Source organism: Rosa chinensis, chromosome 5 (assembly GCF_002994745.2).
Source record: "Rosa chinensis cultivar Old Blush chromosome 5, RchiOBHm-V2, whole genome shotgun sequence".
NCBI lineage: Eukaryota > Viridiplantae > Streptophyta > Magnoliopsida > Rosales > Rosaceae > Rosa > Rosa chinensis.
Genome location: NC_037092.1, coordinates 64,249,662 through 64,277,132, shown reverse-complemented (window position 1 = coordinate 64,277,132; position 27,471 = coordinate 64,249,662). Strand labels below are relative to the sequence as shown.

Below are 27,471 nucleotides of genomic sequence, written 5' to 3'. Positions count from 1 at the left end.
AAACACATACTATCAAAATCGAAAATTAGGAAGTCCAAAATATCCCGATTGTAAAGAGAATGAACAAAATCCGGAGGCGTGTCCCACCAAGTCATACCAGAAGATGAGGTGCCAAAACTTGCAAGAGCATCGGCTACTTGATTTCCTTCCCAATATATATGTGAGGAGCGAAAATGCACCATTAAAATTCGGTGCAAACAATTCTTCCACAACACACGAAACTGCCAAGGAGCTAACATGGGAGAATGAACAAGGTCTAGCACAATTTGAGAATCCACCTCTAACCAAACATATTTCCAATCTCTCACTCGAACAAGCTCAACTGCCTTAATGACCGCCATTACCTCTGCCACAATTGAGCTAGGAATATCAAGAGAAGAAGGGAAAGCTCTAATAAAACACCCTTGATCATTCGTGAAAACACCTCCATAGCCTCCAACACCTAGACCTCTTCTCTAAGCCCCATCAGTGCTAACCTTCACCCATCCAGAAGGAGGAGGGTCCTAATTAACCTCTAGAACTCTAGGAACTCAATGAGGATTACACCTGGCCCCAAAACACTTCTACACTCAAAGATCAAGAATCGAGCTATGAATGATTCCAGTAACAAGGCAACTAGAAGCTTGAATATTGTAACTCCCCAAACTGCACCTGATCAGCTTGAGCACGTCACAGTGCCGCGTGTCTCTACGACATAAACTGAATATTCAGTTTACATCCTAGGAACCCGTAAGGCATTTAGTTAAATAAAAATTTTCAAAAACTGTAAGGTGAAAACGCTTGATGTACTTTGAGGTGAAAACTTTAAATCGCTTATTTCAAACTTTTTGTTCGTCTAAGACTCGAGCCAACAAGAAGTCCAGAAATAATTGACTTAATAAGTTATTGATATAGAGACCAACTAAAAGTCAACAAGTTCCGAACAATAATCGACACATGAAAGAAAGTAAAAATTAGTTTACCTTACTTTCCATTAAATGAGAAATTGTCGGAAAAGGCTCCACTCACCCAGCTCCGTTCTCCAATCCCTTCACTAGTTCACAGTACTTGCACACACACTGTTATAGAGGTGAGGATTCGTCCTCGCTGCCTTGGGACCTACCTCGGCTATGTTTGAAAACCAATACCAACGAATAATATTTTGAGATCCCAGTATGAAAACTATATATAAGACCGACAAACTTAAAATATTTTCCATCTTAAAACCTGATGCATGATACTCAAATAAACACGATGCCACAAATTACTTGTTGGTTGGTCCTATAGACCCACTACACGACCTTACTTTGCATAAATTTTAAACTAGATAGGCGTAGCGAGAGCGTCCGCTACCTAACTACACACGAGGAACCGACTCGTTATTACAATCGAAGCACCGTCCGACCAGTGGAGATAACCCTCTAAAGGTTAAAGGGATCAAACTCAAGGAGGCCAGTGCCACCCTTTGCTCTCAAGCTAATAACAGGTCTCCCGCGCATGTTAACTTTTAAACACTTGAACTTTTAACTAGCACTTTTGTCATGCATCACACATAAATCGAAACAAAAAATTACTAACCAAGAGTGAATCCCAAGTCCCCTACATAGATTCCGAACCTTTACCATTTCATGTTGTCCGAAAATCACGAACCTTCGGTTTCTCGGGTAACTAAAGTCCTAGATTCTGACACAATACTCGTTAATAACTCGTTGAACAACATTAAAGCTTCTACAATTAATTAATTGTCCGACCAACTTTTCCTGGTTTGACAAGGATTGGCCAAAGGTTTGACCAATGTATGACCAATCACAACCAATGCCCTTTTTGACCAATCACGACCCCATCGATACAATCCACTTTAGGTACCCACCATTCATTGGTCGTAATTTATCTATCACATACAACCTTTTCAATCGATCAGGATCAAATCATACCATGGGTGCACCCCCAAAATTACTAAGGGCACCCAACCCTCATTTTCTTTTCTAACTAGGATTCAATTCACAATCCAATCCCAATTAATTTGACAGTAAACATACTTAGACCATGATGACAAGAGTAGCGCTAGAGACCCCAAAAAATTATACCAAATATGAATCCCAAATGATGTGGCAGCTGCCACATAATCTCTTTTAACTTAGTAACTTCCAATGTGTAAATAAAAATTAATTTATTTGAGGAACTAATATACTTTTTGAATTAAAATCCTAATATTAGCAAAACAGAAGAGGAAATAAACCCTCCACACAAACAATCAAATTCCAACAATCCCACTACTGATAACACTGATTCTTAAAATCACAAGTTATTGTCATCAATTTTTTAATGCAGCTCATATGTAAATAATTCCATTTAATAGAAAGTGAAAAATTTCACTTGATCTAATTCAAGGAATCATCTGAGCTTTTTAATATTTTGAATGGCAACATGCACAATTGTAAAGGAGATAGCTCCATTTCAAGTGAAGATTCTCGATCAAAACACTGTTTGTATAATCTTAAGAAACAGTTATTGGGGTTGGTCGGTTGCTAGCACGTTGGGGGATTTGGCAAGAAGCTTCGTGATCATTAGGGTTTTGAAAGTAAACTTATACATAGATATTAATATAATTCCATTTCTTTTAAATAATTCCAATGATAATCTAATTATTGGGGCTTCAAGAAGATGAGACCTGAGTGAAAACCATATGATCATAATTGGTGTGGTTGAGGGTCTTAACACACCAAGGAAGGACGTACGTGGATTGAAAATACTAGTTTGATTGCAGAGGTTTTGTCCAAATTGGAGAAAATAACCCTAAAGTTTTCGCTCTCTAGCTAAAAATGGGATGCAATGGAGGAAGTTTTGGTTGCAATTACTATTTAATAACTAAACACTTTTTTTTTTCTCTTAAGAAAAATATAATTTTACAAAAACATATACCATGTGGAAATTATAGGGTGATGATATGGCAAGTGCCAATTCATTTGGGATCTTATTTTGGTATAAATTTTTGGGATCTCTAGCATTTTTCTGATGACAATATCACCTCAATACTACAAGTCTACAACAATTCCAGCACCACAAGTTCTGCCTTTGAAGAACAAAAATGCTTGAGATCCCAAATAATTATACCAAATTTCAATACCAAATGATGTGGCAGGTGCCATGTCATCAAACTATTTTTAGCATGTATTCTTATATTTTATTTTTATTCTTTAAAATGGAAAGATCAATAATTAAAAGTTATTGTTGTTTAATTAGAAAAAAAAATGTATATGATAAACAACAACAAAAGGAATGAAGAACAATTCATTAGTTCATTGGCAATTGAATAATGATCTATTATATACTACTAGTGGTGGTGGGTTTCATCCGGCTAGAAATAGAGATATGTAGTGATGAAGTAAATGAGAAATGGTGATTTTCAATTGATGGCCAGATCCATCTCTAATGGGTTTCAAATGAGTTTCAAATGAATTTAAGATGAATTCTCATATTGTTAAATGGAGAAAGAAATAGTACAACTATTTCTTTGCTCTACTCTCTAGATTTCTTTGCTCTTTTAATTTTGCAGATGTGGTTGTTTTGTTTGAGGAACGGCGGTAGCAGATTTGGTTGTTTAGTGAATCACATTCTTCTTTTTTGCTGATTAATTAGTTCTCTAGATAAAATCAATGAAATTTGCTGAAAATTATTAAATTGAATATCGTGACACGTAAGACGCCAACTCAGACTCTATGTCATTTGGTATTGCTTTTTGGTATAATTTTTTGGTGTCTTTAGCACAGCTCGTTTAACAATTCTGTCCAACCTCTTGCCATACAGAATGCAAAGCCCAAACTAACAAATTCAACCCGAACTCAAATTTTAACCACCAAGAACAAATTCACTTTTTGGTACCGACTCAAGATTTCACTATCAAGAACAATCACAAAAAATTTTGAATTCGTGAATCGAGATATACCTCAATTGGTGCTACTAACGAGTTGACAATTCTGAAATCATTTTCAAACACAAGCCTGAGTGAAGAACTGACGACGAAGACATAACTCGGTCCCTCTCTGACCACGCCCAGCTTCACAAAATCTGGATTGGAGCATCTCCGAGCACCATTTCTTGACTCTAGGACAAGAACCACCATCGAAATAGAACAAGAAGCTGGAAAAAGGCCGCTGTGAACAGTAACTCGTCCGGTACCCGAAAACCACCAAAACGTCATCCATCAAATCTTAATCCAAATTGAAAACTAAGAGTAAAACCCACCAATAGGGTCAAAACTTTTCTTCACCCGACAAAATGATACCCAACTTTCAAAAGTGATCAAAATGATACCTAAATTTTTAAAAGTGATCAAAATGATACCTAAATTTTTAAAAACAAATCAACTTGATACCCAACTTTCAAAAGTGATCAAAATGATACCTAAAGTTTTAAAAACAAATCAATTTGATACCTCAGTTTAATTTTTTGTAACTTTTTGTTAAAATTGATCACGTGTGGTGCAGTATTTTATGGGGTTATAATAATATTTTACACAAAAAACTATTTTTCAATTATTTTTTATTTTACTTTGTTAATTCTCTTCTTCTTCTTCTATCTCTGCCTCTCTCTCTCTTCCCATTTTTCTTTGTTTCTTTAGAAGTTGGGAAACATCCGAACTTTATTTGTTTCTACGATTGATGGTAGAATTGAAATTGAATGGAATATATATTTTTTTTAATTCTATAGAAGAAGAAGATTGGGTTATAGATGATTGATGGCCTTCTGACCACAAATCACTTCAATTTTTGTGCTTGATTTTGCATTTGATTTAACAAAGAAGTTAAAAAAAAGGGCTAAATACTGACTACTACGTAGTTTGGGTCCAAAATCAATTCAATCTCTAAACTTCTAATTTCATCAAGAACACCCCTGCACTTTCAATTTTGAACTAATAGGTCCAATTTGTTAGTCTTCAGACGATTGAGTCATTTAACTTGTTGACGTGGCTCATATATGGCCTATGTTTTATGATGTAGTGTTGAGGTGGCCTGCATAGTCAATTTTGGAGTGAGTCCTACTATTAGAAATCTATTAAATAAATAGTTTTTCAACAAATAATCTAACTATAACTTGAACTCATAACAGAATATTAATGAATTGGACCTATTAGATCAAAATTGAAAATACAGGGGTGTTTTTATTGAAATTAGAAGTCCAGTGACTGAATTGATTTTGGACCTAAACCACAGAGTAGTAACTAGTATTTAGCCCTAAAAAATAAACTGAGGTATTAAATTGATTTGTTTTTAAAACTTTAGGTATCATTTTGATCACTTTTGAAAGTTGGGTATCAAGTTGATTTGTTTTTAAAAATTTAGGTATCATTTTGATCACTTTTAAAAATTTAGGTATCATTTTGATCACTTTTGAAAGTTGGGTATCATTTTGTCCGGTGAAGAAAAGTTTTGACCCTAGTGGTGGGTTTTACTCGAAAACTAATTACACCCAGACGTAGATCTCAATGAATGAATGAATTTCGATATCTCAAACACAGCCAACGATGAGCAGGAGGAGCCGAAAAATTCCAGAACCCGCTAGATAAAGCTTTTTAGCTTCTATTCTCTCTCTTCGCTCCACATATGGATGATCCGTGACCAGAGAGAGGTAGAGGATGACGAGACAATCCAAATGCGACCGGTGCGCCGCTGTGAAGTGGCTGGATGGCGGAGTTCCAGTCAGATCTACTTCACGGGTCGTCGGGTCGTTGATCCAGGTCGAACAGTCTTGAAGGTTCTGGCTCGATCTGGGGCGTCCGATCCATCTACCTCTATTTAACCCAAAGGTGAATTTAATCCAAAGGCTCAGATCAAGCGGTCGAGAATTTTGACGGCCCAGATCGCACAACGTGATTTTCTGTTGTTCTTTAACAATTTCTTTAATTCTGAAACTTCTGAAAATCACTAAAAATAGCTTGGGTTTCCAAAAAATTTCCCAAAAATGCTCACGAACTCTTCTGTCATTTATTTTATTATCAAACTCTTAAATCAAGAATTTCACCTTGTGAAAAATTCTAAAATATATTCTCGAGTACTTTAATAATTAACGAGATCGTAAAATACTATCGAACGATCTCAATTAAACTCTATAAAAGAGCCGCACAGCTTTTTTTCTCAAACCCTAGGAACTTCGTGAAGGAATGGATGGATTTCAACGCTTTTTAATTAGTGTGGAATTAGTTTAACCATTAAACTACTAATTAAACATAAAACTCATTCCTTTAACCCATGATCTTGGCTTATTGTGATAAGTATATAAACATAACATGCTTAGTAAGGAAGAACAAAGAGGAAGTTTATGTTTTACTCACCCTTGAAGCGTGATCTTAATCCGATCCAAGTGAACCACCAAAGTTCCTCTCCTTGTGTGTGTCTCCTCCACCTTGAAGCACCTTGGATCAAGAACTTCTTCTTGTACTCCTTCTTGTGCTTGTAGACTCCTCCTTGATGTTACAAGTAGCTAGAGCCACAAAAGGATGTGTCCTCTAAGGATCTTCACCAAGTGAATCAAGGGATGAAGAAAGATGAAAGGAAAGGAAGAAGTATGCAAGTGTTCTTCCTTCCTTGTGATAACACCAACTTGTGCAATTTAGACAAAGGGAGAATTCTCTCTTTTCAACTAAAAGATGATAGTGTGAAGACACACACTTCTCACTTGCTTACTTACTTACTTTGTCCATGCTTTCACCTTTTATAATAGCAAATAACTCCAACTATTAAAAGTGAAATATTGACTTTCACAAAGTCAATATGTTGGCTGGTCTATACATGCTATTGGGCACTAAAAATATGTCTTGGGCTTTCATTTAAGTCTCACTTAGTGAACCTCAAGTCCACATCAAAACTCGACAATCGTTTAGGCCCAATAGGTTCAGTTTTACCCGAAAAATCTAATTATGTCCAAATAATAAATCTAATTAATTATTTGGTCATAACTAACTCTTGTTTAATCTTCTTCATATACAATATCAAGGATCCACTTATATGGTGCGATCTCTTAGGTTCTAATTAACAAGGCAGTGAAGTTTATAGAACCATTCTATTTTGTTTACAAATCAAAACTCCTTTTTGATTCTCCCTTGTTATTAGGATCATGAATGATTATCAATCCTCGGGGATTTCACCAGTCATGAGTGACGTCTTGCAACATATCATGACTACCCTAGTTAATATAGAATAACCTATTCGATTGGAATTACAATACAATACGGTCCTTCTCTAACACGATGTTCTAAATTACATCATTGGGGTATGGAATTGATATGTCAACCCCCTAATGTGATTTCCATTCTTATGTGATTCGTAGAATGTGATTAAAAACTCCTTTTTAATCTCATTCAATGCTTTGGCCAAAGATTTTTGAATCACATCTTTGAACATACACCTTATTTACTTAAGGTTAGAGATTCCTTATTGTACACTCACATGTCTCTATGACCGGATTGATTACACCAATGAATGCATCAATCATATCCATTAAGGAACATAATATTATTGCATCATCAAGAGTTAATCCACTCACTCATAAGACAACCATGGTGTCTCAGGTCAAATGACTAATTTGTATTATTGCAATTTAGAATTCAAGTTTGACATGTAAGTAAAACTCCATACAATAACTCTAACGATCGTGTTCAGTGTACTCTTTAAGATAAGAGCACCCACATACTTGTATTAGTGTCTCTACATGAATGACAAGAGACATATCATCCTCCATATTGAACATACATAGTATGTGCTAGTCTTTCCGGATTATCAATGTCTAAATGATAATCCTATGACTAGGAACCTTTTAGGATAAGAGTGTAAAAGAGTAAAGGTCTCACACATCTAACTCTTTAGATTATTTTCTCTTTAACTCATATTCCTTGGACCTTGTTCATTCAAATATTAAATATAAGCAATGGACAATAACCTTTCCCTTTTGATTAATAATAATTACAATAATCATTACATCAAAATGATTGTTTTAGGACACAACTCCTTCAATCTCCCACTTGTACTAAACCCAATCAGCCATGAAACGTATACCCATCTTCTCAAGATGTCGTTCTAATTTCACTTGTGATAAAAGCTTTGTGAATGGATCCGATATGTTATCAACAGATGCTACTTTGAGAATGTTAACATCTCCATGATTAACAATCTCCCTTATGATATGGAAGCGTCTTTCGATGTGTTTGGATTTTTGATGAGACCTTGGTTCCTTGGCTTGAGCAATTGTCCCATTGTTGTCACAGTAAAGTGGAATCAGTGACTTAATGGTAGGAGCCACACAAAGTTCAGTGATGAACTTTTTCATCCAAACCGCTTTCTTTGCAGCCTCTGCAATTGCAATATATTCTGCCTCAGTAGTGGAATCTGCAGTAACACTTTGCTTGAAGCTTCTCCAACTTACTGCACCTCCATTCAAGGTGAAAACAAATCTTGATATGGATTTTCTGTCATTCACATCATATTGAAAATCTGAATTTGTGTATGCATCCACTTGCAACTCTGATTGCAAATCACCACCTCCATAAACGAGGAATAAATCTTTAGTCCTTCTCAAGTATTTAAGGATATTCTTAACAGCATTCCAGTGTTCTAAACCTGGATTGGACTGATATCGACTAGTTATGCTTACGCCATAACTGATATAAGGTCTTATGCATAGCATCGCATACATGAGGCTCCCGATTGCAGATGCATATGAGATCTTGCTCATCTTTTGCACTTCCTCAATCGTTTGTGGGTACATTTTCTTAGAAAGGTGCATGCCATGTCTGACAGGCAGAAAACCTTTCTTAGATTGTTCCATGTGAAATCTATTCAACACTTTGTCTATGTACAAGGATTGAGATAATCCAATTAATCTTTTTGATCTATCTCTATAGATCTTTATTCCTAGTACATAGGCAGCTTCTCCAAGATCCTTCATAAGGAAGGTCTTGGACAACTAAACTTTAATTGAAGATAACATTCCTATATCATTCCCAAAGAGTAGGATGTCATCTACATAATGTACAAGGAACACAACGTCACTCCCACTAACCTTCTTGTAAACACAAGGTTCATCCATGTTTTGCGTGAAACCAAACGATTTGACTTCATCATTAAAACGGATGTTCCAACTCCTTGAAGCTTGCGTAAGTCCATAGATGGACCTATGAATCTTGCACACTTTATGAATGTCATCTTTGGACGCAAAGCCTTCAGGTTGATCCATATATAGGTCTTCCTCAAGGTTGCCATTCAAAAAGGCAGTCATTACGTCCATTTGCCATATCTCATAATCATAATGAGCAGCTATAGCAAACAATATCCGAATGAATTTAACCATGGCAATAGGAGAGAACGTATCTTCATAGTCAATGCCTTCTCTTTGCTTATAGCCCTTTGCCACCAACCTAGCTTTGTAAGTTTCTATTTTACCATACGAGCCTATCTTTTTCTTGAAGACCCATTTGTTTACAATTGGTCTAATACCCGGTGGAGGGTCAACGAGAGTCCAGACTTGGTTAGTATACATAGAGTCAATCTCGGATTCCATGGCCTCTTGCCATTTCTTTGAGTCAATGTCTGACATTGCTTCATTATAATTAGAAGGATCATGCAGGTTTCATTGTCACCAAGGAGATTTAACTCCCCAAGGCTATCATGACACAAGTCATACCTCTTGGGAGGTATCAGGATCCTACTAGATCTTCTTGGAGTTTGTGTTATAGTTGGTTCAGGAAGTTGTTCAACAGGAAATGAAGTGTTAGTTTGTGGCTTGTCGGACACTTTCTTGAGTTCTATCATTTGCCCAACATTTCCATCAAGGATGTAGTCCCTTTCAAGGAAAGTATCATTCCTGCTAACAAACACCTTTTGTTCTTTAGGTTGATAGAAATAATATCCTTAACTATCTTTAGGATATCCCATAAATAAACACTTGCTTGACCTAGCTTCAAGCTTGCCTGCTTCTAGTCTTTAGACATAAGCTGGACAACCCCAAATCTCGGATTTTTTTTTCTATATTTATAGAAAAATCCCAAATTTTCAATCCCTTATAACTTCTTCATACAAACTCCGATTCTCGCGTTCTGCATATGCACGAACTCGTATAGACGAACTCTACAACTTTAGTGAAGGAAGTTTTCACAAAATGGAAACGTACGAAAAGTCAATTCTTGAATCGAAACATTTCAAGTGAATAATTGTTTGAAACACTTCTGCTCCACCCTCGAACCACGAATTCGTACAAACGAACACTTTATTAATCCCATGAAACATTTTGGAATTAATAACGAATTTCTAGAGTATTACACGTTTCCCTTTCATGGACACCAAAGATCAGTTAGCAAATGTCCTTACGAAAGGAGTGTCAAGAAAAGTGTTTGATGACTCGATTGGCAAGTTGGGCATGATTGACATCTATGCACCAACTTGAGGGGCAGTGTAGAATATTCTGTAAATATTTACTTTCCTTGTATGTGTAGATTACATATTCTGTATAATTGTGGGAGATGGTTTCGTATTAGGATTACACTTGTATCTCTATATTAACCTCCTAGTTGGAGATGAATAATACATAGTAGCATTCCAAACACATCGAATTCTTATTTTCTACTATACAAATGTTTACATGTAAAGCACATGCCGTATCTACTTATTTCTTGAAGTTTTGAGGGTAAATATAGGATGACACCACCTTCATGCATTTGATTATTACAAGCACACAATTTGACATGAACAACAGATCCAGTCATACATGCAAAAAGGTCCACAAAAGATAATACCAACAATATTCTAAGAAAGATCGGAATGAGAAATTCACTTCTGCAACAGAAGGTTACTACGACGAAAAGAAAGCCTTGAAAGATATGCTTGACTGATCATCTCGGCAAGAAGAGGAAATTGAAGCAAAGCATAAAGACTAACTGGAATGCCAGCAACCAAAGCTATTGGAACCTTTATCCCTATAAACCCGTGACCAAGTACGATAACTAGAGAGGCAACAAATGTGATCATCATGGTAGCTATAGAGATGAAAAGTGTTGCAAGCCCCACAATCAATTGTTTTGGTAATAAGTGGAGGAAATCTCCTTCAGTATATCGTGATGTAAGTATCGATAGAAAACTCAAGATTGAAGTAGCAGAGGAGATGAGTGATATTGCATCTGATATGGCAAAAACAATGAAGACCTTTGATTTAAGGAATATTGGAAGACCAGTTGCATTGTTGTAGCCACCAGGAACAGTTGAGAAAACAGCAAACATTACAGTGGCAATGAGCGTCGCAACCACCATACATGATGATGCGGTGCCTTTCATCCACTTTTCACCTTCTCGTAATAATTCCTTGTGTTCCTCAGTGAATAGAGCTTGAGGTGTTTTTCCATCAGAGTTCCTCATTTCTCTATATAATGGTTGGACAATCTTCTCTACTTCCTAAATTTTGTACTTGTCTCGATTAGATATGTATCGAAACTATAAGAAATTAAATACCAATGTAGAGAGGCTAGGAAAAGTACTGACCTTAAACCAATGCAACTCTCTTCTCAATTGCAATGCTGCTCCAGTATCAGCATCCAGACGATTGGCAGGTGCAAGCTTTGCAGCCAAATGAAGCATATTATTATCGTCATCATCTTTATAAGATGCTATCAAATCTTTTATTCCACCTAATTCATAAATGAGGTTGAAAACTTTCTCCTGCCTGTGAACCACTGCAGTGTGGAATATGCTTCGCTTTTGCTCATCAAGTTTCCAAATAAGATTAGGGTATGATCTTATAAGTATAATCAAAAAGTCAATGTTCCCTAATTCGGCAGCACTAAACAGTAAGCGAGAGGGTGATCGAATAAAATCGCTTATCTTTGAATCAATTTCTAATGTCAGTACTTTATTCCACAGCTGTTCCACAAGTTCATGCACGATACCTTTTTCGCAGGTGACCTTAATATTGGCGACTGCAATAGAACTAAACAAATTTATTCAACTTCAAGAGACAAGCTATGATACTATGATGTTTATCATACACTGATTTTACATCTATTTGAACAAAAATTACAATTTATATGAATCAAAATTACAATATTGAGAACAAAGTTACTACATTCGTTTACACTATTTACATGTAGTTAAACAAAAATTTCAATATTGACAACAAATTTGTTCAAAAATTTGTAATAAGGTCTTAGGTGGTGTAATTATCATTAATAGAACTAAGATTACACAAAATAGGATTCAAGTTACCACAATGACAACAAATTTGTTGTCACATTTGTAAATGTGAGTATGACATACTGGTATGTATCATAGAACTTTCCCAACTTCAATTCTCCGCTGTGTTTGTTTTTTATTAGAAAGAACTTGAGCATCAAGATTCATATTTAAAGAAATTTCAAGTCTTGAGGGATAAGTCAGTTACTTGTTGGAGTTTGCAACTTTGTATAGAAACTGTTGGGTATTGTTGAAATTTTATGCCATGCAACACAAATGTTTGATTTGAATTCAAATCGGAACAGTTGAAACCTGTCATTTAACTGAACAATCTGAGTTCTATGAAAGAATCCACAAGGATAAAAAGAAAGTCTAAGGGCACGTTTACTTACTTGGAATGGGAGAGAATGATTACAAGATAAAAACATTCATATGTTTACTAACACATAATGGAATTGGAATAATTCCAGGTAAAAGAATTTATGCGTTTACTAACACATGAATGAATCAGAATGGATGTAGGTCCCACCTCCTTATCAGGAATCAATTCTTAAATACTCAGGAATTTGATTACAAAGGAGGGGGAGATGGGTTTAGGAATCAATCCTCCGGAATCAATACCGATTCATTTCTTCTCTCATTCCACTTGTTTCCGATTCATGATTATTTTCCATTCCAATTAAGTAAACGTGCGATAATTTCTCTCTCCAAAAAACGAGGAGCACTAGAGAAAACTAAACGATTCTATTCGGCGGTGCATCCTTGAGACATCGTCTTTGGACCGGTAAACCCATGCTGTGCTTCCATCGGTATGGGTCAGAGGAGGAGTCGCAGTCAGTTCAAGAGGTGGGGTGTGGTGGCTTTGCTCGGGGAGAACTTGCAGCAATCGGCGTTGGGTTTTCTTGCTAAGATCCGATCTGTTTTCCCTAGGCTAGCAACAGACGCAGGAGCGGAGCTGGGTTTTGGTGGAGAAGATCGCGTTTGGTGCTGTGGGACAACGCTGCAATTCCCCTCGTGTTGTTGAGGGTTTGGAGGACTGATGCAGGGCGTGGTGGTTATGTCACTGCAAGACCTAGATCCAGCGGGGATTTGGGTTCCAAGACGATCTAGGTGACGACATTAGTCGAGTTTCAAAGTGCAATGAAGCGGCATGGTTCAACGGCGGCAGTGGTGAAACTCTGGAGGGACTGGCGATTGTTGACTACTGTGGGCTGCCTCTCTAATGGGGAAGTTAAGAAATGGATCGTATCTCTGGTCTTGGGCTCCTGTTGGTGGGATTTTGGCCTGTTTTATTTATTTTTTATGGTTTGTTTTTCGCTTAATAGTTATTGTTTATGTTCAATAAGTTGGCCTAACCAAACTTTGGTAGGGTTTAGTGGGTTGGGTCCTGGCTTGCACACTCAGTGTGCCTTGTCTGACCTAGAGAGGTGGTGAGTCGTTGTCAAATGGGCAACCTCCTAGTGGCAGAATGACACTAAGTGTCATCGGTTTTAAATCCGGTCGACAACATATTAGGAAAACTGCATTATTTATACTGATGCTTCGTATATAAGTTATATTTCCGTTATGTCACTGTTATGTCAAAGCAAATAGAATTGCTAGTACAACATTCTTTGCTAGTTGGTACATGTTAGAATACATAGGTACTATAGGGTTTAGGCCTTATGTCCCCCTTGTATTCTGCAGTTTCACTATTCAAGGCTTGAGGGCAGCCGCACCGGTCCTTATTTCAAAAAAGAAAAGAAAAAAAGAATCCACAAAATTCAACGCCTGGGAATTGAGAGTTATATGTTGTAGGATAGATGTCTATGTATACAGCCTTACATATATTACATGAGGGAATACATATACATATACAACCTTACATATATTTCGTTGACATATTGATCTGATTATAGATACTTTGATGTATTGATTCATATACTTGTGAGAGTCTGTATAATTCATACATACATTCATATATATATATATATATATACACACACACACACACACACACACACACAGTCCTTCTTGGCTAAGGACATCCTTACCTAAGCTTAGGTACGGATTTTCAATTTTTGACCACTTTTCGATCACATATTCACATCTTAACCGTTCAGTTTTTAGGTCCCAATGTAGCAATCATCTCTGCAAAATTTCAGCCAAATTGATGATCGTTAAGACATTCAAAACTGCAATTTACAACAATGTACACGAACAGTTCCGGTTCGACTTATTCGGTTCGTTCGTGTAAATTACAATTTTGGATGCCTTAACGATCATCAATTTGGCTGAAATTTTGCAGAGATGATCTATATATTAGGACCTAAAAACTGAACGGTTAATATATGAATATGTGATCGAAAAGTGGCCAAAACCTGGAAATCCATTCCATAAGCTTAGGTAAGGATACCCTTACCTAAGAAAAATCCTATATATATATATATATATATATATATATATATATATATATATAGGGCCCTTCTATTAAGGGATCCCTTTTTTATTTTTTTCTAGGGATAGGGCATTAGACCAACTTTTCGATTACATTTCGGCATCTCAACCGTTCAGCTTTTAGGTCCTAATGTATAGATCACTTCTGCAAATTTCAGCCAAAGTGATTATTGTTAAGACATTCAAAATGACGATTTAAGATTATAAGTATGAGCGGTTCAAGTTTGACAGATTTGGTTTGTCCGTTGATTTAATCTAGTTTGATATCTTAACGATCATCTGCCCTTCTATTAAGGGATCCCTTTTTTTGTTTTTTCTAGGGATAGGGCATTAAACTAACTTTTCGATTACATTTCGGCATCTCAACCGTTCAGCTTTTAGGTCCTAATGTATAGATTACTTCTGCAAATTTCAGCCAAATTGATTATTGTTAAGACATTCAAAATGATGATTTAAGATTATAAGTATGAACGGTTCAAGTTTGACAGATTTGGTTCGTCCGTTGATTTAATCTAGTTTGATATCTTAACGATCATCTGTAAATTTTCAGCTAAATCGGTGATCATTAAGGTATCAAACTAGATTAAATCAATGGATGAACCAAATCTGTCAAACTTGAACTGTTCATACTTATAATCTTAAATGACAATTTTGAATGCCTTAACGGTAATCAATTTGGCTGAAAATTTACCGAAGCGATATACACATTAGGACCTAAAAACTGAGTGGTTGAGATACCAAAATATGTTCGAAAAGTTGGTCTAATGCCCAATCCCTATAAAAGACTAAAAAAGGGATCCCTTATTAGACTAACTTTTTAATCACATATCCACATTTTAACCCGTTCAGTTTTTATGTCTATATGAGTAGATCGTCTGTGCGATTTACAATTATAACATGAATAGTTCAGGTTGGACATATTTGGTTCGTCCATTGATTCAATCTAGTTCTATACCTTAGTGATCATCAATTTGGTTGAAAATTTGCAGAAGTGATCTATACATATTATGACCTAAAAACTAAACGGCCGAGATGTCGAAAAGTGGGTCCCACAAGGGATCCCTTAGTGGAAGGACCATATATATATTGGGTAATAAAATTCACACTTTCCATCTTACACTCCACACTCCATTTGTTTTTTTTTTAGTATCTTAACATCACATTTTTACAATCTACACTACAAAAAACAGAACTTAACATATTAAAAAAAGAAACATAAGGTCTCATGGTAACCCAAAATCAAAAAAGAACCCTAGAATAAAAACTCTCTTTCTAGGACGCCGTTGGCAGTGCTTGTGCCTGCCCGGCTGTGCCCTAGTGTTGACGACAGCCTCTGGCCTAGTCGGAGCATGCTTAGTGCGGCCGGACAGGTCGCTTGTTTGGTAGGCGTGCCTAAATTCAGGAGGATGGGATCGGGAGATGTCTTGCATCTTCTCTCTCAGTGGATGAGATTGGCTGTGTTGTGGCTGCAGGTTGTGATTGGAGGGAGATTGGGACCTTGCGGGGTCAGAGCAGAGTCTGGTGGGTGTTGGCGGTCGGCGGGCAGGCTTCGATGGATGAGATCGGAGGTTGGTGGGTTGGCTGGTGATGGTGATTAGACGATTGTTTTGGATCTTAAGGCAGAGTTTCCAAGTACTGGTTGGCGTTGATCGTCGATGGTTAGACAGTGTCGAAGCCCGACGCCAATGCTGGGGAGGTGGACTTGGAGGCGTTTGCCTTAGGTCGGGAGGGATGGTTACGGCCCAATTCCTGGTTTGACTTTTTGGGCTTAGGTACTGCTAATGGGTCCGTGGTGGGCTAAAGATTGGGTTGGAGCCTTTTTGGGCCCAGCCTTAGGTTATTTGTTATCCAATGTTTTTATTTATTTACATTTTCTAGTTAAGTTGCACTTTATGCGAGCAATAATTCCCTACATTAGTTGTGTAGGGCTAGTCGGGTTATGTGCCTGTGTGTGCATTCAAAGTGCCTTGCCTGCTCTAGGTCAGCAGCGAGTTCCTTGCTTTGTCAAATTGTCGCTGCCGCCTAGTGGTAGGGTGAAGCTAAGTGTCGTCAGATCTATCATCTGGCGACAACATAATGGGAAAGTTGTGCATTTGGTAATTATGCTATGTTGTAATTGTGTTACATATCGAGTTATCTTTCCGTTATGTCATTGCTATGTCAAAGCAAATATAGTAGTCAGTAATGCACTCTTTGGTAGTTGGTGCTTGTTAAAATGCATGAGTTTTGTAGAAATTTATGATATTATTTCAGGACATACTCTAGATGCCTATTGTAATCAGGAGTTTAAGCTTAATGTCCCCTCCCCCCCGTATTCGATAGTTTCATTAATCAAGACTTGAGGGTAAACGCACCAGTCCTTTATTCAAAAAAAAAAAAAAACATAAAGTGTGGATTGTAAAATGAGAAGTGTATATATATATTTCATTACGACATTACACCCAATTTTTAACATTACTTACCTGAAAATAAGCACCGTTTCCAAATTTCGAGCTGATGTCGACTGCAATATGCTAAAGGTTTTCGGGCCATTATATGAAGTGCAGTCTCTCCATTCTCATCACGGGCCAGAGCCATTTCCGGGTGCTTTTGGATAATATGCAGTGCTACATCTGTTGGAATTAATTATCATGAGTCAACGGTCAAGAATTAGAAATCTTCATGAACTAATCAAAAATTTATTCTGTTATGTTTTGGCCAGAAAGTTTCGTAAGACTTATATTATACTTGCCGTAAAGATCTGATGTTATGGCGGCAATAAGAAGCTCCACACGATCATTGTCTTTCAATATTGTATCAGTCTTATCGTAAAGATACCATACCATCTCCTTATGGCCTAACAATGCAGCCATATGGAGAGGTGTTGAACCTTTACTACCTCGGATTCGGGGTAACCTTTCATTCTTATTCACCATTACCTCAGCTATCCTTTTTACACCAGATACAGCAGCAAAATAAAGGGCGGTGTTTTCCACATCATTCTTCACTTCGAGGTCTTCTTTATTCATCCATTTAACAATCTCCTCCACAAACATTGTGTGTTTGGCCCCAGCAGCAATGTGAAGAGCAGTTTCCGAACCCTTTGTGATTTTTGCCCTCACAGCTGCCGGATTATCTTTCAACAGATTCCAAGCAGTAATCCAGTCACCGTTAAGAGCAGCAAGATGCAGAGAGGCATAGGTAACTAGGTCCGTTCTTATCATCGCTGCCAAGATTTGAAACAGTAAATATAAGATTTATGTAGTCCATTAGACAAAAACAAAATATTTCAGCAGACCATATTATCAAATTACTTGAAAAAGCTGGGGGAAAAAAATAAAAGATTGAATGCTCTCAAAACAGATGGAGTGACTTACCGAGCATGTCACCAGAAATAATGGTTTTTTTTCCCCTTTCGAGAAGCAAGGCTAATTACATACATTTATCAAATTTAAAATGAATGCACCGGGAACTAAGCACCTAGTTTCCAGAAACTCACTTTGGGCAAGTAAAACTCATCAGTTACAATCAATGATCTTTTTACAACTACATGCATGTGTTTTTTTTTTTAGTTGAATAACAACATGTATGTTGAAGTAGACCGACATTTCATCAAAAAGAAGCTGGACAAAGAGGAGTTTGCAGACAGAAGTTGGTAACAGTGGCGGAACTGTGTTTGGGTGGTGGGGGGGTGGGGGTGTTCCAGACCACGCAATTTTGAATACCTTCCTTAATTATTAAAGCTATACTATATTTGAGCCCCCATAATATATAATCGTTCCTCTCTCTTTTAAGAAAAATACTTACATCTGACCCGGTATATATATAAGCATTTAAAAAGCTATACTATATTTGAGCCCCCATAATATATAATCGTTCCTCTCTCTTTTAAGAAATACTTACATCTGACCCGGTATATATATAAGCATTTAAACTCTCTTTTATTTACACAGTCGGCAATCTAAATTCATAATTTAATCATTCAAATGTTACATAAATCATTATTGACATCTCTGTAAAAATTTATTGTAAATAAAAATCATTTACTAATTCGATTGCAGCAAACCAATGGACGGTTGTCATGAGAATGTTAATTTTCACCATAGCTGTTCATTTGTTTGATGCAATCGAATGAATAAACGATTTTTGTTTACAATAAATTGTTGCAGAGATGATCTTTAAATGTTGATTTAACTGTTGCAGAGGGTAACCGCACCAAGCCCTCATTTCAAAAAAAAAAAAATATTTGTAAGCAACCTTTTGGAAATGATATGTATCAAACATTTAAATATTGATTTAATTTTTGAACGATTAAATTATAGATTTAGATTGTCGACTATATGTAAATAAGAGAGAGTACATAATGATTTGGATGCAAGTATTCTCCGATCTCTTTCTTAATACCACACTTAATTTCCTTAATATTTGTAATTAAGCAACCTTTTGGAAATGATATGTATCAAATATTTAAATGTTGATTTAACTTTTGAACGATTAAATTATAGATTTAGATTGTCAACTGTATGTAAATAAGAGAGTACATATTGATTTTGGATGCAAATATTTTCCCTCTCTTAATACCACACTTGGTTTCCTTAATATTTGTAAGCAACCTTTTGGAAATGATATGTATCAAACATAGAATTCTTATGCGGCAAGACTTTCAATATGGTTGTAATTAACTATGGTTAATTCTTTGTTCAACCTTCAATATACTTCAATTTAATATTGAGGATGACAAAAATATTTCGACTCCCCAAACTTTTAATCCTGGTTTCACTCCTGTTTGGAAAAGTATTTCAGAACTCACTATACTTGACAGTGATTATTGACATGAACAATATAGTGACAAAGATTCGCAATGTAATTAGAGATTTAGGACTATAAGTTTCTTTCCTATTGTGTATAGTTGACTAAAATAAAGTAACTAGAATATAATAGATCAATATAAGTGCGTGTGTGCGTGTGTTATCTAGTATACACATGAAGACCATAAAAACCTTTTGCTGTGGAAACCTTATCTGAAAATAAAATGGAGGGAAGAATTAACCCACGTGAAATGAAATTTTGATGATTTGGGACGAAATTGGGATGTGCTGGTGTTGGTGGTCGTAGAGGGTGATCTGCGGTGTTATTGGGTTCATGCATATACATATTATTCACCGGCGGACTACTGATGATTGCTATAATTGGCGTCCCCAGGCCAGGCGGTAATGGATGACGGTGACCCCGTGGATTCCTTATCCCCTGTCTTTTTTGTCCGGATTGCTCCTGCAAATTTTCATGGGTATTCGGCGATGACCCTACTGCTTCCGTTGACGGAGCTTCTGACATGATCCTGCTAGAAACTTGCACAAGCAGAAAGATGAACCACACTAAAATTATTGAGACAAACGTTTCAAAAAAGGAAAGGGACCCATAAGACACTAGCAGAGATATGAAACCACATGAGTAATGAAAGCCCTTGCATAACAATATACGATAGTTTGCACAGTCCGTTGGACATGTCTGGCACAAAAAGAAGTTAAATCCTAAACAAACGTTTGGATTCTAAATTAACAATTCCTTCATGTACTAGCATGCAAGCAATAGATATACGATTTTGTTTTGCAAAAATTTACCTGTGAAAACTTTGTTGCAAATTAAGTAGATGCTACGTACAAGCTTTTGCTGGCTCAATATATATTATTCTCACCAAAAAACCAAAGTTCCCTAGCTACATATATAGGGTTAGATGAGCATATATATGTGTGCGTAGGTTGGATGAGCATATAAATTTTTATACACCGATCATCTAACGTATGGTAAGTTAGATGATCGAAGGAACATCGAAGTTTCTTCTCCATTTCAAGGAGGAATATATAATTCCTGTACTCCAGTTACTAATTAAGGATTATCTGCAAATTGAGTAGGTAAATGACGATCGCCAAATAATGGCACTGGTTCAAAGGGCATATAGCATAAACAATAAGGAAACGTGTAGGCATTAATTTGAAGTAGGTTTCCACTGTGGCAAGTAAAATGTTGACATACTGATATATTTTAGGGGATCGCTTCAAAGAACGACAATCGTGTATAAAGCCAATCTCAAGCGAGACAATAACGCGATTTCCAGGGAGGAGAAAAGAAAAGAGAACGCGATTTGAAAAGAAAAGAGAACGCGATTTCCAGGATAGGAAAATATGATAATTAATTCACAACGTCTCTCTCCAGATGCCAACAGAATTATCAACGGTCAACTAAATTCAATAGAACGTAGGTGAAAAAAGGAAGGTGTGATTGGTCTTTTTATTTCAAGCCGTGAGACTTTGATTGTCATCTTCTAAGACAGACTCAATCCGCGTCGAACGTCTTTGACATGACCTGTCTCAGATTTCACCCTGAAATTTAAGGTGGTCATGCGGGATCTACTTTAGGAATAACTCTACCTAAAATTCGGCAGCGTGGCCCTAAAAATAGACTATTCAAAACCTGTAGAAGACACATTTACAATTATAAACAATCCATCTTTATTCTCATGGAGCCATTCTGCTCCCTAAATCACAACATCTTCCATTTCACAGTCACAAGTCTCAATAAAATAACATTTAGCACACAGGTAATAAGAGCAATCTAGTACACAAGATATACATACAAGAAAATAAAATAGAAAGATAAATGATCGATAAATCCTACAATACTGAAGCAATGACAACTATGCTTCGACTCCATGTACGCCCAACCTCAACTAATCTGGTATGCAAACTGGGCAGGTGAAATCGAAGGGCTCAGGGGAAAGTAAATGAAAAAACGTTTTGTACGTTAGTGGACAAACATAAATACTTGTAATAACTAAAACAGAACGAGAGTTTATACTTTCCCACAATTTAGTTTAGTCAAAACCTCAATGCATGCAACGTTTATAAAATATACTTCTTGGGTCCCGTTCCTGGGACACTTTATCTTACACATATTTTTACACTTCTCGTTAGCCATTAGATTTAAATGCTTTGAATGGTCTTGATGACTTTCAAGTATGATGTGGCAAATGATGTGGAAATAATTATATTTTCTTAAAAAAAAAACTTAAATTAAAATGATTTTATACAGAAAATCAAATCAAATTAGAAGATGAATGTCATCTTCTTCTTCTTCACGCAAAAAAGAAAAAAAAGAGGCATGGCCTCTCTCTCTCTCTCTCCAAGTCTCCAACTTTATATTCTCCAAGTTAATTTCAATAACAATAATTATGTAATTGTTAAATATATTTCGATCGCATAACTCAGTAAGATTGTGTAGAATGAGAAATAGAAAAACCACTCAATCTTCTTCATCTAGATCTAGATCGAATGATAGGTTGTGATTTTGATCTAAAAGAAAGAAGAGGGGTATGCAAACAATTGAAGACCCAAGGAGAAGAGAGATCTAAAGACTTGTAGTACAATTACTAATACTAACTTGATGGAATAAAAGAAGGGGATTATGGGAGGATGTATTTTTACAACACAAACTGCAGTAAGACAAAATGATTTGGGTGAGAAGATTTTTTGTAGCAAATCATGTGAAACCTAATTAAATTAAATGAAATCAATAAGGTATCATTCAAAAAATAAAAAAGTTGATTGTTCAACTCAAGGAAAAGGTGAGATGGTGCTAAAAGAAGAGCAGCAAGGTCTCTTAATCTCTCATATTTTCCAGAAGAAGAAGAAAGACGTTCAACCTCTATTTTTTGGTTTTTGATTTTCCTTATAAAATTAGTTTAATTGGAGTTTATCTATTTTTTTTTTTGTGAAAAAAATATTTATATAATTATTTCCATGTCATTTACCACATCATGTTTATAATGAATCAAGACCATTGAAAGTACTTAAATCTAATGGCTAAAAAGAAGTGTAAAAATATGTGTAAAATATAGTGTCCCAGGATCTGGACCCATATTTCTTTAAGCTCGAAATCTCATAAAAACATATTAGCCCCACTAGTTAAAAGAAATCGGACTAGCTCCACTAGTCAAGTAATAGTAGAGTATGGGGAAGAAGGAATCACTATACAACAAAGGAGCCTCTCAGGCTCGGGTCGGAGTCTCCCAAGCTCTATCCTCGACTTTGACCCACAAACATAAAATAAGTGAGGAGGAGCCTCGACTGCAACTCACGTGAGGATGAGAACTAAAATAAAGCAACCCAAGTATGGTGAAGGAAACGAAAACCAGTAAATCCATAAACCCATAAAACTTTCCAAAATCTTGCAGTAGAAAACACGAGTACGATTCCCAACCGTACTAGGTAAATCTCAAGAATAAATCAATGAAATTCAACGACGTGTCCCACACATCTAGATATTCCCAAATCAATCAATGAATAAATAAGCAAGATTAAAAATAAGTTCATGATTCCAAATGATAACCATTTCTCGGAGATAAATTCTCGAAAGCTCAAAGTCAAACGAATGGTAATTTAAAATCTTTTCCAAAGGTCAACATCAAAATAAATCACAACTGATTCTCTGAAATCATCATCAAAAGTAACTCACGAGATAAATAGAAATCAAATTCTAAAAACAAATCATATGCTCGATAAGTAAAACGATAATTAAATAAATTAATCCTTAATTCAGAAAATAAATGCCTGCATCATTTAAAATCAAAAGTCCACTCACAGTATATGGCTAATGTGGCACTCAAGTGTATGGATCCTCATCCTGTACAAAATTATATTTTATAAACAACTATTCGTAAATTAAATACTATTCTAAAACGAAACCCGAAAACCTCTCGTAAACCAACATTGTCATATCTTCTTGGATTCAACCAAACTTCACCACTAACACCATTTCGTTAATTTAAAGGTTCTAGGACATAACTGAGATAAATCCGACGGTCGGATTCTCGTAAATCGATAATCATAACTTCAAACTTCGGAAACCTATAATCTATATCAAAACAACTTCGATTTCCACCAACATTATATCTACGAGTCCTAGACGTTAAAAGCCACACAACCATTCAAATTAGAAGGTCAGAACCAGCCTTACGATCCTCCAATAGTGGCGGCACATTGGGTCCACGCGCCGCCGGCCAACCCCCCAAACCAGGTATCAACACTTATGCCAAAATCTTCCTCTCATCAAGCGGAACAACTTTTACAACCATAACAAAGTCTAATTTGAAGCCAAAAGTCTGGAATTTACCTCGAAAGCAAAGAGGGTCGATTTGCAACCCTAGAATTTCATGGCTTCGATTCGTGCTTCACACTTCAAATTAGATCAAGAGGCTTGGAAGGATTGATGTGTGTTGCAAGAGCTCCGAGACCCACTAAGTATTATCGCCGGAGGTGGCTGGAAACTCAAGTTATGACCAAAACTCGAAAACGGAGACTCTATGTATTTCCTCTTCTTGCTGCATCTTCCACGGTTCAAACCAAGCTACCAAACCATCTAGAATTGAAGAGGACGGTGAGAGCTTTCCAATGATACCAGCGGCGCTCAAATCAGTAGCCGAACGGAGGAGAATTGCCGGAAGAAGATAACAGGGTCGGGGGGGGGGGGGGAGAGAGAGAGAGAGAGAGAGAGAGAGAGTATCATGGTAAGTTTTCGAAAATGGAAACTTGCCACAGTAACTCCTCCTTTTATAGAAAAATTACCATGAACAACAACTTAACATTTTTTTTTATCATAACTTTGTTTCTATTGTTCTTAGATATGTCCAACAACATATTTGGATTTCATTTTGTCATTGCTTTTTATTTCAGATGACAATTTTCTGTTGTTTGAGTGCACAAGTAACAACTTTTTTTCTTGTTTTTGTTGTTCTTAGATATGTCCAACAACATATTTGGATTTCATTTTGTTGTTGCTTTCTAATTCAGATGACATATTTGTATTCTTGTTGCGCCACAATTATGTAAATCTGAAAACTACCCAATGCATTCATCAAATATGGAATCCATTCATAAAAATACCAATATTGATTAATCTGTTACTGCAGCTATACATACATCCATAATGGAGCTAAACTTAGTAAACATCAGTTCAATAACCCATAACAGTTGGCATGATCAACAAATGGAACTCAAAAAACACTGATATCTCATACTATTGATCATGTTTGGTGAAGGCAGATTTAGGTGGCCCACAGAAACAGATCATTTGCAGTGCCTTCATCCTTAGTGCTATTGCTTTAGCTTTGGCTGTGTTGTTAGACAGGAGAGTCATGGCTTGAAAGAAACAGATCTGATCAATAGTCAGCAATATGTATGAATAAATGAGGTTAGAATAAGGAGGAAGACAAATACAATTACATTTATGCTTCAATTCGATAGGATGTGGTTGCACAGAGATATTTATCAGCAAATGCCTTCAATGCAGAAATAAAGGAGATAGTAAGTTGAAATGAAACTATATATTTGCAAAAATTTCACAGAAAAAAAGAAAAAACCAAAAAACCACATGTTCAGTTTGTTACCTGGGGTCAGGACAAGGCAGAATAGAGATGGGTTTTTTTCCAAGGCGTTGACGTCAATTGGGGAACTACCTATTGCATAAACAATTATGTTTAGCCTGGTTATGATAGACTCTGAAAAATACAATAGTTGAAAGGCAAATATAGCATACATGACAACAAGCCTGAAGGCTAAAGACTTAAATTTCATACATTTGTAAGAAAGCATGAGCATATGGAGATTGAATGCAGATAAGAGAAATAGGATTTGAAATAGAGAAAAGTCATGCATTAGTGCTGAGAATGTGATTGGAGAACAAGTGTAACCGTTATTGATAATAGGCGGGTCTGCAAGTTCACAATATATTGCTGAAATGCACTTGATCATTTCTTCAAAAAGACAATTTGGTGATTTTGGAACATTATCAGAGAAATAAGTTCCAAGATGTTCTTCTGCATATAAATTTGAAGTTCCAAACTGCGCTTGCTGAAGAGACAACATAGAAGCCACAAATTAGAGAAGCCTATAACTTTAAGTAACCTAATCAGAGTAAGGACAAATATAAGAAGCTATCTACCATTTAGGATATTTTTTTCATATCAAGTTACCTCCAGCATTGAGAAAGGTCAGAAGTGGTATGAATCTACAGTTCTAGTTCGAGATTTTGTTCTCGAGAGGAGTTTTTGGTGAACAAGTTGAAATATGACACCAATTTGCTTACTGTCGGATGTTGCATTAACATAAGAGACTACATTTGGGAGTGAGTCTTCGATCGTAGCATCGTATGATATGTGCTGATAACTTAAAGCCGTAGCTAAAGCATGACGTGGCACAAGTTGGTCATGCAATTGTTTTTGAATCTGTAAAATCTGACTGACTGATAGACCCACAAGTCAACAGTACCAGCATCCCCAATTAATCTTTAGGTATGCATCTACCATTAGTCTGTACTGAATAGTGAAGCCCTATATTTGCAGACAAATTACAAGAATTTCAGCAAGTTTTAATTCAATTGATATAGCAATAGTACTACAAGCAAGAAGTAAAGTAAACAAAATAAAAAATAAAGCAAACCTGAATTCTTGAGTTCATCATTGGCTTCATCTTTCACATTCACACTGCTCTTATTTGAACTCAAACCCAAGAAATCCCTCTCCATTTTTAGCTCAAAACCACAAAGATTTGCAGAGCTGAATTACAGCAAGAAGTAAAAAAGTAACTTCCAAAATCTTAAAAGCCAAGACAAGAACAAGCTCTCTTATCTGAACCTTAATTGTTCCAACAGTAACAAAAACAAAGCTCTTAAACCATGAAAGAATAAAGCTTTTACTAAATTCTTACTTCTCTGGATATAGAAACTAATTGAAGCAAATAAGGGAGCAAAGAGAAATATAAAGAAAGATAGATCCAGTAAAGTTTAGAGCCATGATTAGAACATAACATACCTCGAGCTGGGTGCAAACATTTCTCATGTCAGCAGTTGGACCACCTTGACATTTTATCCTCACTGCTTCTTCATGTTTCCAATTGTTATGAATATCATTCAGCATATTGTGAGTCAAACCATCTCTCCCTACAAGAAATCAAACCATAGTAACAATAAGATGTCGGCAGAGAAAAATAAGAGGAAGAAGACTAAACTATCAGTACATACACTGCTTGTTCTTTTTCGGTACCTTAGTTAAAACATAGAAAACTTCAAACAATGCAAAAGTACAAACTTTGCACAGCCAAGTTTGATCAATGAACAAAAGGAACACAACCTCACAAAGCAAATGCACTGTATGGAATTCAAACACCAAATTTCTCAAGACCCAAAACTACCAATTGTATCATACTCTCCCCAGCTCAAAAACCTCAAACCAATACCAAGTTGAAGAAATACCACCTCCAGTTCATACCCAAATTCCTAATCAAAGTAGTGAAATCAAGACTCAAACTACGAATACTATCAAATACTCATCCAGTCCTACACATCACTTCATAAAACACATCAAACAAAGAAAAAAGCTTACACAACAAGAACAACCAAATACCCAATTCCTAAGCACATTACACTACTAGAAACCTTAAAATCAGAACCATTATACAAAAATAAGAATACCCAGATTATCAAACAAACTCTACATCTCATCAAATATGAAAAATCATTACACAAATTGATTTGCTCCTTGGGTTTCCCTCTCTGACATTTCTCCACCAATTATCAACTACAACGGGAAGAAACCTCAAAATCAGCTCAATCATTCAAAAATAGAACTACCCAGATTAGCCACAAACTCTGCAGCTCTTCAAATACGAAAAATCATTACCCAAATTGATTTGCTTCTTGGTTTTCCCTCTGACATTTCTCCACCAAAATTTGAAGGATTAGGGTTAGGTTTTGGCTCTATGTCAGCCGCTTTGGAGTCGATCTTCGGAGGATCCAAGTGTGGCGCGGTGGCCATGGC

At 36.2% G+C, this 27,471-nt stretch overlaps 1 protein-coding gene across 1 annotated transcript; it reads right to left on the bottom strand.

Moving 5' to 3' along the window:
- Positions 1 to 10,788: 10,788 nt before the first annotated feature.
- Positions 10,789 to 20,299, bottom strand: LOC112167131 (ankyrin repeat-containing protein NPR4). The gene is made up of 6 exons (XM_040519612.1): positions 20,225 to 20,299; positions 19,658 to 19,951; positions 17,356 to 17,829; positions 17,087 to 17,236; positions 11,502 to 11,935; positions 10,789 to 11,414 (listed from the first exon to the last, which is right to left on the bottom strand). The coding sequence occupies exons 2-6, from the start codon at positions 19,935 to 19,937 to the stop codon at positions 10,797 to 10,799; spliced, it is 1,956 nt and encodes a 651-aa protein (XP_040375546.1). The 5' UTR covers positions 19,938 to 19,951; positions 20,225 to 20,299; the 3' UTR covers positions 10,789 to 10,796.
- Between the last annotated feature and the right edge of the window lie 7,172 nt (positions 20,300 to 27,471).